This window comes from Haemaphysalis longicornis, unplaced genomic scaffold, assembly GCF_048455015.1.
Source record: "Haemaphysalis longicornis isolate Haplotype H1 unplaced genomic scaffold, Haemaphysalis longicornis Haplotype H1 scaffold_2, whole genome shotgun sequence".
Lineage (NCBI taxonomy): Eukaryota > Metazoa > Arthropoda > Arachnida > Ixodida > Ixodidae > Haemaphysalis > Haemaphysalis longicornis.
Genome location: NW_027526295.1, coordinates 265,181,093 through 265,194,631, shown reverse-complemented (window position 1 = coordinate 265,194,631; position 13,539 = coordinate 265,181,093). Strand labels below are relative to the sequence as shown.

Here is a 13,539-nt window from a genome sequence, read left to right as displayed (position 1 = left end):
AGCGCAGCGAGAAGAGAACGCATGTAACGCGAAAAGCCAAACGTTGGTTGTCATTATTACTTTCAATTGAAAATACGCTCGCTCGGCGTCGTGTTCCGTAGCGATGAAAAAGCAGTACTTCAACGAGTAGACGCCGGTATTTTCAAAACTGATTAACCCCATTTTTGCCCGAGATTTTCCAGGAATCGTGGCTGCCCTTTTTCAGAATTATATTGAAAGCAAGCATTGTGGGGGAAAAAAAATCCAGCGAATCACGGGACACACCCTCCACAGATGTGGGCAACAACGTACATTATATTACGGAATTTTTCCTCCCTCTTTAAACCTAGGTCCACCTTAAGAGGTTAAGACGTGACCATATTAGGCATTTGGTTATGCTCAGTGAAACATTTCTGGACAAGCTGATTCATATCGGGATTTGAAAATGGGATATATGAAAATGGCACAAGAAATGCCACACGACAGGCGCAAACTCACAACTGCTTAATTTTACCGAGAAATCCCCCCGAAATACTCTTGCGCATCCCCAGAAATGTATTTTAAATAATACGTAAAATTATCAACACAGTATAAGCAACGACTGTCCAAAAATGGTATTTAGTTTCGAAAAGGTACGGAAAGAATTCGATCACACAAGCGCTTCCGAGTGTAAAATACGTCCCCGCTAATGTATTGGCGATAGTGTAGTGTAATTGTTTTTGTTTGTTACACAGCGCAATTTTACAGGGGTGCGGAAAATCTACGGGTATGCACAGGCCTTGTCGCTTCTTACCCGTTTCATGTATAAACGTTTATCCTTTAAATAACCCCCACGCCACCTTCGAAAAACACCCTTTGCCTTTTCCGAAACGGCAGACGACTGCACTCATCAATTAGAAAAGTACAATGTGTCGAAGCAATGTTTATAACATGTTTCACACGTATAACACGTTTCACCACGGCGGAGATGTTTCGTGAAAGTAAACCAGCGCATTAACCCGCAACAGCAGCTGATTATCGCATCCCTAGAGGGAATGCGGAAGCCGAGGTAACTATGGCATTGCTTACTGCCAAACAAGTGCACATGATATTGGTTGTTTTATCGCGTGCAACACGAGTCTTGCGCCGCGCGCGACGTGAAAGAGCAGACGACGTGAAAGCGCCATCCACACTAGGAGCGGTTCGTCCCTCCGCCGCCAGAGTCCGACCGTGTTCGATCTCGGGTAAGGATCTCGGGGTGAATACAACTAACAACCTCGTCATATTCCAAGACTTTCATGGGCTGGGCCTGTAATTATCTTTCGACGCTACTGACGATGTCTGCTATCTGTTTCTCGCTAAATTTCGGGAGCCCAACCGCTGGTGTTTCCTGCCTAGCCGCTCCACTGTCAAATTTCAGGATTGCAGGCTGCTTTCCCCTTCTTCATCTATCGTCATTTGGTTCAACCGCTCGTACGTGTGCTCTGAGACCAGGCCGTTGTCTATGAAAGACTAATGCTACGTTATCTGCCCGTTGCATTTATGCTCCCGGTTAACTATCACCAGCTGCTGTTCTTCACACATATCTAGAACTTGGGCGCCGTTATAGTCCGTATATCCACCTGGATCCTCAATGTGGGCATTTAAGTCTCCTACTAATATCACCTCGCCGGATTCTTTGAATTTGTTTATTTCCTTTCGGAGCAGTACACCCACTCATTACTTTGTTCTCTGGCGTAATTCCCTGTCCACCGATAGGCCACTCCCAGCCGTGTCTTTTTTCCACCCACCGTTCCACAAACCCGTAAGTGATCCTTACAGCCCTTATTCTCCCTTTGCCAATTTCCTCCTCGCCTAATCAACATGCCCACGCCCCCCATCTTTCCTCTCTCCTGCCGCCCTGTTGCCCCCCACCCCACACGTTCATAGAGTTAATACTAGCTCCATTCGATTCAGAAGGGGTGCACGGCAACGTTGCAGAGGAAGTTCTGTGGTGCCGGTGCAGTGCAGCAGCGTGGTTCCGCGGTGCCGTGCATCACGGTTGCACCGTCAGTAGCGCCCCTGCGTGCTTACAATCGAGCGAGGTGCAGGCATAGTCGTCTGCTAATCATCCTCGCCTGTCGTCCTTTACAACTGGATATTTACGGCCATCTGGGTTGCGTCGTACGCATCAGCGGCGACGCAAAGTTTGTCCCACGCATCTTCGAGCTCGACGGACATTTTCACGCGGTCGCCGCAACTGCCGGTAGCCGCCTGCCAACCCGCAACGCCCGAACGCTCACGGCAGCGAATCGCTGCACCTCCTCCGTAGCAGGTGCAGCGGTTCTCTGCACCGCGGCGGCACCGCTGCAGCACCATAAGCAATCGAGCGACGCGGTGCACGGCAGCATTCCTGCAGCGGCGAATCGAGCGCTTTGGTGCAGCGCACCGTGCAACGGTGCAGGCGTTGCAGGGAATCGCGTCTGAATCGAATGGAGCTACTACTGTCCTACTGTGTGGTTATCCGACGGCAGCGCCGACGGCAATAAGCCGATGGCAGCGCCACTTACGGTAATGGACGGCGCTGTGGCCTAAAAGCCGCTTCGCCATTCCACTCGCACTACTGGACCATAGCCTCCTCTATAACTTCTATGACTGGACAAAGTTGTTATTCTAGTGCCCCAGCGTGCTCTAGTTTACAAGCGGCCGGTCTTGGTACGCCGGACTGCGCTGGGCGGCTTGTTTACGCCCTCGTACTCTCGGGTGGAGCTGCAACTGAAGGGCAAGTTTGTGACCGCCACCCTAAGCCGCTGAAACATGGACATTACCACCTCTCCTTGTGCAGCGCTGCCGTGGGCCTCGTCGTACTGACAGCTGTTTGGTGAGGAGTCGACCACTTGATGGGCGCGCGTCCAACAGGTGTCATACAAAAGTACCGGGCAGGTCAAAAATGTATGCGCGTCAAACTGGGCGCGTTGTTGCTTCAGCGCAAGCTTTTTCGGCGTGGGAAATGAACAAACGCAGGGCGAATGGCCGGTTTCAGGCACTGCATTGTTTAGCTCACGACTGAATGACAGTGGGCCGATGAATTGTTGGTACCGTATTAATGCGCGTTCAAGCCGCCTGGGTTTCCAAGCGTATTAATTTTGTCCATCGTACCTGATAAAGGATGTGGAGGAGGAAGGAAAATGTAGGCACCGCTTTATTCAGGGCCCGTGTTTACCGATTCCATTTTGTCCGGTGTAGCAGAGAGGCAGGTAATTATGGGCGGGGCTGAGTAGCTGAGCATGTCGCGTGGGCTGATTGTGGTCGCCTAAGTACGGTATCGTAATTAGAATTTGATCTGGGTAGTGCTCAAACAGACTGTGTCTCAAATAAGTGGCTCAAAGTTACAACATTAGACCTAAATAAATAATGATTAGAGAAACCCTCAATCAATTTGGGCCGATGACAGTTAACATACGGCAAAAAAAGAGACAGGTTGCCTATTTTCTGACTTGTAATTTTCGATTTTAGCCTTGGGATGGGGGAGTGTTTTTAGTTTCCTGCCCCTGGGAGATTTATCAAAATTAGTTTTAGTTATATATATATATATATATATATATATATATATATATATATATATATATATATATATATATATATATATATATATATATATATATATATATATATATATATATATATATATATAAGGTAGGTAAGTAAAGTCAGGCAAACGAGAAAAACATTAAAACAATAAAATAAAAGTTTATTGACGTTTCAGGAAAAGGACTTCCTTTGAAAGGAAGTCCTCTCCCTGAAACGTCAGTAAACTTTTTTTTGTAAAGGAAGTCCTCTTCCTGACACATCAGTGAACTTTTATTTTCTAACGTTTTTCTCGTTTGTCTCTGCCTTTGCTTACCTTACTTTCTTGCGCTCTTTGAGAGGTTTTTTTGCTTCCACACTCAATATATATATGTATATATAATCTGTGTGTGTGTGTATGCACACATACACACAGACACACAAAAGCGTGACGAATAATTTTTGCAAATAAAGCGTGACGAACCAAATTTTGTTTTTAGTTTGCTGTAGTCAATAATTCACTATATAAGAGCTCGTACAGCATTATTGAAAGTTGGAATTTTATTTTATCGGTGTTTATTTTGCCGGTGTGCCCATACAAGGTGCATTATACCTTCATGGCCATGTTTTGGATTTGTGTGTGTTAAGTGCCTTCAACGTTAAATTTCACACGTGAACATAAGCATGTAGCACCGACGTGCAGCAGCACCATTTTTCACATGGTGGTGCGGGGTGTCATTTTTCGTAGAAAACGTTGTGTGCACGGTTCAGAAAATTCGATCTGTGTAAGCATCACCACCATGCTTAAAGGGTCCAAGAAGAGAAAATACAACTTTGTTTCACTTTAAAGAGTTCGGCTTCATTACCCCACTCAGCTCTTTTCCGGCCACGAAAGACTTTTTTTAACCGATAACAACGCAAGAAATACTGAAGAACTTTCAAATTTCGCACCACAGTGACGTGTTATCGGCGCGAGTGACGTCATAAGGGCCAACACTAAAAACATAATTTTCAGTGGGTTAGGTGCACGTTAGCATTCAAGTGATTCGATCAAACGGAACTAGCAGCCCCACTGCAATCTTCAAGTCATGTGTCCTGGCGATTGATTAGTTCGACCGCCGTCAATCGCCCAAACAAGATTCTGTGACGTCATAGAAAAGTTTCTGGAAACTTGCTAGCGAGTCGCCACAGCTCCACACGTTTTCTTTAATACCTCCGTTAGTTTTTGGAAGTTTGCGATGAAATCGGTATCATTTTTATCAGGACAAAGCAGCCTTTCTAATAAACCAAACTTGTATTTTGTCTTCATGGCTCCTTTAAGTTATCAAGAGCCACTTTTATCAGGCATCAATCCATTGACCTACACAAAAAGGGGTCATCTAGGGCTATGGAACAAAAGCCGTGATAGTTTAAGTGGTGAAAACTCAAGACCTCAGTGGCCGATTTTGTAGCCAACCAAGTAAAGTTTTAAATAAACAAGAAACTCGTCTTACAAGGAGACCCATTAGTGAGGGCCCCGCTAACATTGGCATAGCATGTGACTTGCTCGAAGATAACCAGTCACGGAATCGCCACTCATTTGTCAAAGCCATAGCGTGCCTGCAGGCTGATTTAATCTGATAAGCACTCGCAGCAGCCAGGCAAGGTTAACCATACACCTTTGACCAAAGCACACGTAAATCAGTGTTGGCTGTGCCTATCTTTGCTGCAAATGCAAACTGATTACAGAGGATAAAGAAAAAGGAGTGCTACATGAAATGCCTGTCACCTTGCCACGGCAACTGTTTTTCAACATTAGGTGAAATGAACGGTCGTTGATAAGATTGTAGACTTCCTAACTGCTAAACATTATGCATAACCATGTAGCCAAGGATGAGTGTTTAGTTTGAATAACATGGGCAAGAAAGGTAACGTGAAACATTCTAAGCTGAAATTGTTTAGCAACAAATGTGACACCTGGCTTTGTCAGCATGGTTTTCGTTCCAGCTACTGATAATAAAATGTAGCCCAGCTGCTACAGTGTTGTTGCTGAAATTTATTTTCATCATTGCCTTGCTAGAGGAAAGCATTTTCGCGAATATTCAGGAACCTAAAAGAATTGCTGAAAGGTCCCAGAGGACACCGCTTTTGCTTGGAGACGGACACACCTCATATCCTGTAATAAAAGCGAGCCATGCTGGTCAGACGCCTCACAGGCCTCCATTGACTTGCTTGCAGGACCTGACTGGCCTTACCCATGCATCATGGATTGCAGAGCAGTCAGTGGGTAAGCATATGGCTGCTTTTGGTTCTTTAGTTAGGTGGCACGGTTCAGTGCCACTGAAAGCTGGACATCCTGTTACCAAATGAAAAAGGAGGCGACGTTGTCAAACGCAGCATTGAGAGAAGCAGAAATTCTTGAGCTACAGTGTTTTATTTTATTTTTCAAGCTTTAATACCAATCCTGAGCTGTTGTTACAACACAAGATATGAGAAATGTGCTGTGCTTATAATCCCTCTTATGCAACAATACTGGAGACAAAGGCCTTGAAAATTTTTTTCTGCTACAGTAAAACTTCGTTACAAGGGGCACTTAAGGGACCCAGGAATCTTGTCTTCTGTAACCAAGGTCTCTTGTATGCGGTGTTGCTAACATGGCAAGCATAGGAGAACCAGCCAAACCGTTCTCATCCAAATGTCTCTTATAACCAAGTGTCTCTTGTAATGAGGTTTTTACTGTAAAAAACAGAAGCACTACAGATCCCTATCATTGATTACAATGTATTGTACAATGGCCAGTGTGTCTCAAGTCAATTTTAAATTTGTCTGTGACATGCCAAACCCAGCCTTCTTGAACTTGTAATGTATGTTGCGCTGCATGGTTGGTGCACAGTTCTACAATAACATTTACCAGCAGACAGAGCCATACTCGGTGTGAAAAAGGGTACTAAGCATTGAAAAAGCTTAGGCTGGCTCACTGGAAGGCAAGCCTGTGAACAAACTTGATTAGATTCCACAAGATTGCAGTAGGTAGCTTCCTTCACTATTTTCTGCCTGCAGGACGGACGATGACAGCTGGAGCTGGGACACTGACTTTGAGGACGACTCCGGTTACGAGGTCCCCTTGCAGGCTGGGGACTATGAGCCCGTGGGATGTCCTCCACAACACTGCACAAAGCCCTATGTGCCTGGTAGGCTGGGTTTGCCTGTTCTCTGTGGCTTTCCTTTCTTCCATCTGCATTGTTTGACAGTACCTTGGGGTGCATTTACAAGTTGTGCTTTCTTTCAGGGGATGTTACAAACATCTATTCTTTTGATCAGGGACATTGGAGTTGGGTTATTTCAGTGTAATAATTGTTACTCGTCTCTCTTTTTCTTAGCCCAGTATGATTTGTGCACTCCACATAATGTCTCAAACACAGGAACACAAGAACATTTTGCCTGTGTCTTGTGCTTACACTGCTTCATAGTTGGAATTAGTGTGTCTTTTTATTTACTACAATGAAAGTCGGTACATAATCCTGGATGGTTGATTGGTCATTGCAAGACTAGCTGACGAAGCTGTCTTCGGCTGGCAGAACTGTTGATGAATAAAGTGATTCCTAATACGCGAGAAATGTTGCGTGAATGAGGTTGGAAACACAGTCGTTTTTCTGAGTGAGCACAAACTGTACCTTGAAAATCCAGGCAAGGCATCGGGACAAAACTACTATCTTTGAAAATCTAAAGATTAAAATCAAGAATTCTACATAATTTTGAGGCACTTCTAAACAAAATTAACATTCACTTAGCTTCGCAGTAAGGTGCCCAGGAGCCAAATTCTGCAGGGTGCCGATAGCTTCTCGTGCCCCCACAAAATACGGGCCGAGGTTGTTTCATCGCCTTGTTGCATGGGAATTATGTGTAGCTTAGGCATGTAAGTGTGCAATCTGAGGACACATTGGCCTAATTACTCAGAAAATATCCTGGAAGTGTCGAAACTTTCTTTTCCTTTCGTTGCACTATGAACCTTGGTTGTACGTGTTTGCCCTGACAGGTGGTGCTGTAAGCCGTCCATTGCCTCCAGTTCCATCCAACCAGGTGAGCTAATAAATGCTTTGCCCCTTTAGTGCTAGCTGTCAGCACTTGTTTTTCTAATGGATGCCCAATGTAGTCTAGGTAAAGAATTGTGTTGTGCTAGAAGTAACGTCGCTTCCAGCTGTGGCAACTCTTCTGGTGACATCAGTGCCATGCATTGCAGCCAAGCAGCGATGGGTAGGTAACTAATAAACCCCGTGGATGGATAGAGGCAGCAACTAGAAGGAAGGGTTCATCAGCAGACTGCCATGGAAGGTTTGGAAAAAAAATTGTAGTGACCCATGAGGCAGTCATGGTTACAGGGCTGTACATGTTGCCATGTTTTTATGATTTCTCTTACAGGTGACACTCTTGGAGACCCTAGAAATGCTAAGCGCTTAGAACGTCTGTGAAAAATATGCCCAGGACACAGCTCGCTTCTTAATAATGTTGCAAATCCCCCACTCACTGACTAAATAGATAGGGTTGCCTAAACTAGGCCTGGCCACCCTCTTTTATTTTTTGACTCGTCAGTGCAGAATTTAGTTGAAAAACAATTTCGACCGCAAAAACTTATTTTATCTCGAGTAAAATTAAATTTGCTGTATTCAATTACAAGCTTGAGCTGCCCCGTAGTGTTGTAATCTATTGTACATTAAAGAAGTGATTGCACATAAATTCACATGTGATTAGTGAAAAAGAAGGAAATTGCTGCATCGGAGAAACTTCAGTCACTGCATGCAGATGTACATGTGCACCTGCCTTTAAAATGCCATGAGCAGCACTAGCATTTGCGTGCCTGAAGGGGACCCTGAAAAGGTCTGCTTGTAACTCCTCTCTGGCACATCTTATTAAATTGGACCCAAGAATGTTGCGCCCCTTGCAGTGGTTAGGTGAACTGCAAATGTGAAATTTTTTGAAACTATAATGTGAACTTTAAAAAATGTCGCCCTATGAGACAGTCCACCCAGGTATCCTTTTGCTTCGTTTCCTTGATGTGTGCATTTGGCACTTTACAACTTTACAGTTTGTTGGAAACGGGCGGGTATCTCAAATACTTTGCCCATTTTAATGCAGTATTTGAATATGTGTGAGGAGTTCTCAAGCTGCATAGGGCAAATTGTTTTGAAAGTAAATCACAAAAGAAAAATGTTTCCTTTTTTAAAGCAAAGCTTTACCACTTCCGTCCAGCGGTTTCGTGGCGGATGCGCAATTTCACCTCTTGACCGAAGACACACTCCTGGCGACAGATTCGGCAGCCTGCTTTTGGCGCTGCGCACAAGGCCCTGTTTTCAGTCGTTCTGCTCAGCACGAGCGGTTGCGGCCGATTGGTTGATCAGCAGCCAACCACCCCCGCCGCTTCCCATGTATGCGCCGCTGGGTCGTCTCAGGCTACGTGACTCACCTCGCGCCTGGCGAAAAAGAACAGCGGTTCGCCCCAGCGAACGCCGCGTTCCACGGGCCTCCTTCTGTGAGCGATGCATGGGACCGAATGGCTTTGAGGCAGAACAGCTACATCAAAGGTTAACCAAGCAAAAGCATGACTCAACCAGACTAAGCCAAGCTTTTGCTTTGCATAACCAAAATTAGCTGAGCTGAGCCACAGCCATTTGTTGGGAACAATTACAAATTGGCTTGCAACTTTGGAAAACATTTTTGTAATAAGAAATAGCATGAAGAGAGGAGAGCCAACGCATGCTTGCATGAATTATCAATGACCTGCAGTGCTGTTTTAATTGCTGTAGTGTAGCATTGACATGCTGGGACATTTTGATGAGGATACATTAAAGGAACCATGAAGGCGACACACAGATTTACCTAGTTCAAAGAGGTTACCATAGTTACCTCAGCTAGTTACCTTAGTTCAAAGAGGTAATTTCAAACACTCATGGCAAACTCCCCATGGTGTACTTAAGGTAACAGGCAAAAAAGGGCGGTCACTACAAGGACCCGGCTCCATTAAAAAAAGAACTGAAGTTTGTAATCCCTGGTCAAAACTAGTAAAACACAGCACGGTGTTTTACCGTATAGTACACCGTAGCCATAGACTTTGGGCTTTGGACGATGAAAGTGGATAGAAGTGCACTTGAGCTCACATGGCTATACATTTAGCAGCTCATGAGAAAACAGTGGCTCAATCTGTTCATTAATTTTTCAGCTTCAGAAGCTGTCACATTGTTGTGAGAACCACTTAGTAGTGTCGCAGAAGCTCGTAGAGCCATCACTAGCATTTCCCTCTGGTTCTTGTTGATTAGCCATTTGTTAATTGCCTTATTGCCACAAAATAACACCATCTTGTATACTGCAAGCTCCAGCTGCAACCTCACAAAAGTATTTCAATAATTGGTAGTTTGGTTGGCCTTGGCCAATTGCGCAAGTTATATGTAACCCATTGTAAGTAGCTGTCTTGTTGCCACCCTTTGGTCTGTTTTTCCCAGTCACTTCTTTGATAGAAGTTTGCATTAAAACTGCTACGAGTGTTAGCCCAACAAGGCAATCTTTCATCTTAAGCAGAGTTGTATTCTGTCCTTACAGTTTCTTAAAAGCAGTGGTGAATTCCCAGCCAGCCATCATGGTTGCAAGAAGGAAGAGAACACAGAGTACTGATCTGGGTCATAGGATTATGCCACTCACGAGCTGTTCATGTCACGTGTGGCATGAACAGCTCAGAACAGAAATTGGTTGGCTGCAATAGGTAGTCTCATTAAAAGCATGATCTTATCTCTGCCTGCATGTGTACCACTCATTCACAAACAAATATTGACATGTAGTATTTCTAAAGTGGTACTGTTTCATTTCTGGTCCAGTTTGCAAGTTGTTTAATAAAGGGTGTACACAGACAATCTTTTATTTTGCTTTGAAGGCACAAGTCTGCATAGCCTGCTTGTGCATCTACGCGTGTGCTCTATGTACAGATGACAGACGAAGCTTACTTGTGAAACTCCACTCATCCACTTGAAGAGGGCAGTGCCGAAACATCTAGTAAATCTGAGGTAATCAGCAATTGCAGTTCAGAAAATAGTAGTCTGAAGCAGTCATATGTCTTTTCGCATTTACACTGGAACCTCGTTATAATGTAACGGGAAATAACAAAATAATGGATATAACAAAGTGAATCGAATTCCCCTTGAAATCTCCCTAGAGAAGTGTGCATTTGAAACAACATTGTAACGAAGCAAAATGGACCCGTCAATGGATCCAAAGAACCATATTAGACTCCCCCCCCCCCCAAAAAAAAAAACAAAAAAAACCTGACCATGGTGCATGAAGTATTCCGGAGATTTCGACACTCTTTTGGCGCAGCTGTTTTAAAATTCCTCATCGACCTCATGGCCATGCAGAGCCACGCCATGCGTGGCCGATTGACGGATCCTCCTCGCTAAGCTACCGTCCCTAGCTTAGCCAGCGGGTCGGAGCAAGAGGACGGCGTCCCCTAGATGACTTTTTTGCGATTAATGTAAATGCTTATGCCGGCATGGCGATTACGGAGAACCCAACCGGACAATGCAGTTGCCGCAGATATCACCGGACGAACTGACACAGCAACAACGAAGACTGTGCACACACGTTCGACGTGCCTGCGCTGTCTCGGGCACTCGATATGATTCATCTTTCAACGTCATTTCTTAAGTGCCCACGGAGACGGCGAAAACAGCATGAACGCGGTGGCCATCGCTGATAAGGAAGTCTTTCGCATGCGATTTCTGAAACACAGGACCATCACAGACTCTTTCAGCTATGTCTAGCGGGCGATAAAATGGGCAGTGCGTGCATCCAGCACAATACTTGTCTTCTATTCAATTTCCGTTGCATGCGTGGTCTCAAAGCAGTACAGTGGGCCATAAACTGTTATAATTGATGCAACAAAATAATGGATATAACGAAATATTTACAGCGCCTGTTCAACTTCGTTATAACGAGGTTTGAGTGTATCATTTTTTAGGTTATAGTAATAGAAATACAGACTGTTGCCACCTTAAAAGGGCAGCGTACATGTAGTCTCGATCAGTCCACGTGGACCAGTGCATCCTGTGCCGTGAGCCTATTCCAAGTGTGTGTCCTGGCACGCAGCGTCCCCAGCAGGAGGACGGCAGTGGAGGCGGTGTAGGGGAGCTTCCCTGGCTGCTGCACATAGAGCGCGACGAGGCGGAGCGGCTGCTGTCGGGCACGCCCGACGGCACCTTTGTGGTGCGGCCCAGCCGCGGGGGCGCCCCCTTTGCCCTGAGCCTGCGCTTTGGCGGCAGGGACTTCCACCTGCGGGTGCGGCGCCGTGCCGACGGCCGCCTGGCCCTGGGCAGTGAGAAGCCCCGCGAGCACTCCTTCGCCACACTCGCCCAGCTCGTGGCACACCACCGCCGAGAGCCCATCCTGCTCACCTCCAAGGGACGCCCCGCGGGACGCACCACCCTGGCCCAGCCACCGGGCATCCCGGCCAAGCGGGACTTGATGCTGGTTTGACACACGCTGCCATGTGCCTCTGGTGCGAAGTGTTCCTCCCCACAAAGCATTGGGAATGCGGATACGTTTGGGGAGCCATTGAAAAACAATGTCGGTGGTCCTCCTTTATGCACTCCAGGAACGATTGTGATGTGCGGCATCACAGCGTAAGTTATTGCGAACAAAGTTAATGGCTGCGCATTGCAGATGTATCTATGTGCCAAGTTTGCCACTGCCGTCGAATCTGCTATCTTGTGGTGGTGCTCTAGGATCTGTTCTAATAACTCCAGCTGTTGGAGCAATGGTTATTGCTGCCTATAATGTTGCATCATCGGAAATGGAAGCTTACAATACTCTTCTTAATAATGCTGCAACTCTCCATTCTGGTGTGCATTGTTGCGTCGTACTGTAATGTCCAGTACATGCTAGCAGTAGGGGTGGCTATTTTGCACATATTACAGGCGCCAGTGTTGGGTAGCGAATGTGTTTGATGTTGCCTCCCTGCAGTGGGCACATGTCTGGCTGCACTTTCCAGAATATTTATTGCCCCTGTACAGTGCCACTAAAATAGTGCCTGGTGCACAAATCCTTACCATGAGTCTACGTTAGTGTGGACACGACACCTGGAAAAAATTGGCAAGCCGTTCATTCAGAAGAGTGTTCCAAGAGTGAGCTGTAAAAAGTTAGCATTTTCTTAAATTAAGTTTGATCTACGTTACTGATTGCAGTTGTGGGCAACCATGTTGAGATGTTTATTCGGGCCTTTAGAACAAATGAATAATTTTAGTGCTTCTCAGTGCTGCTTACTTACTCTTAAAAAGTAGAAGCATCACATTCTTCTCTTTTTAACCAAGTATGTACATTCAGTGAATGCTAGCCTAACTGAAAGCTCGGAAATTTATTGCATGAATTTACATTGCTAAGGCATGTTATGAACTTCTTATGCATGGAAAATGCAGGAAAGGTGCCTTAAATTTCAGGGACTTTAAACTTTATACCTGGTGCATTTTTTGTTTGTAAATGTACAAAGGAAAATGGCAGTCTGTTCTCTCATGGGAGCAAACTTGATGTGTAATAATAGCATGTCGGTTTCGTGTATCACAGTGAAGCTCCGTTTAGGTAAAGCTCAGTTTCGATAAAGCTCAGTTTCACGGAGGGCTGAATAAGAATTGTCTCAATTCTGAATGTTGGATTACAGAAGGTAAAGCGAATAAAAAGAAAGCTCATGGTCGCTTCCTCTTTTGAAGAAATAGGTTGAAACATAGAACAGCAGGTGGTTTATTCATACCTACACAAACACCCACGCACTCTTCCTGAATATGCCCTCTCCTGTAACGTTGTCATTGCACTCCTTATTCCTTTTTCCTTTTGGTGGCACATCGCTGTCCAGTCATGAGGAGTGGATATGACCTCCCACTGTCTCACATGAATTCCGCTGTTCAGTCATAGTGACGGTGTAGTGCAATGCATTTACATACTGATAATTTTTAGAGTGCAGCTGTTAGCCTCTCGTTGGTGGGAAAATTTCGTGTCGCAAACAAAAAACCCAAGCAGGAACCAGCA

The 13,539-nt window shown here is 45.3% G+C and overlaps 2 protein-coding genes across 3 annotated transcripts in view; one reads left to right on the top strand and one right to left on the bottom strand.

Annotated features, from left to right (window-relative positions):
* Positions 1–13,539, bottom strand: part of LOC144170633 (single-pass membrane and coiled-coil domain-containing protein 4 homolog) — a 59,995-nt gene that overhangs the window by 41,326 nt on the left and 5,130 nt on the right. The window lies entirely within an intron of this gene.
* LOC144170632 (B-cell linker protein) lies at positions 1,180–13,207 on the top strand. Of its 2 annotated transcripts, none has more exons than XM_077700549.1 (5): positions 1,180–1,202; positions 5,722–5,770; positions 6,544–6,674; positions 7,520–7,563; positions 11,611–13,207. In XM_077700549.1, exons 2-5 carry the CDS (start codon positions 5,748–5,750, stop codon positions 11,995–11,997), a joined length of 585 nt encoding a protein of 194 aa, XP_077556675.1. In that variant the 5' UTR covers positions 1,180–1,202; positions 5,722–5,747; the 3' UTR covers positions 11,998–13,207. The 2 variants fall into 2 exon arrangements, with proteins under 2 accessions (XP_077556675.1, XP_077556676.1); XM_077700550.1 differs by lacking the exon at positions 1,180–1,202 and adding an exon at positions 2,598–2,818.

Bases quoted from the DNA above. Each gene is read 5' to 3' on its own strand.
- LOC144170632 (XM_077700549.1), top strand. From the start codon at position 5,748: ATGGATTGCAGAGCAGTCAGTGG. The intron at 6,675-7,519 runs GTAGGCTGGGTT...TTGCCCTGACAG, and splicing joins CACAAAGCCCTATGTGCCTG to GTGGTGCTGTAAGCCGTCCA. The intron at 7,564-11,610 runs GTGAGCTAATAA...CCTGGCACGCAG, and splicing joins CTCCAGTTCCATCCAACCAG to CGTCCCCAGCAGGAGGACGG.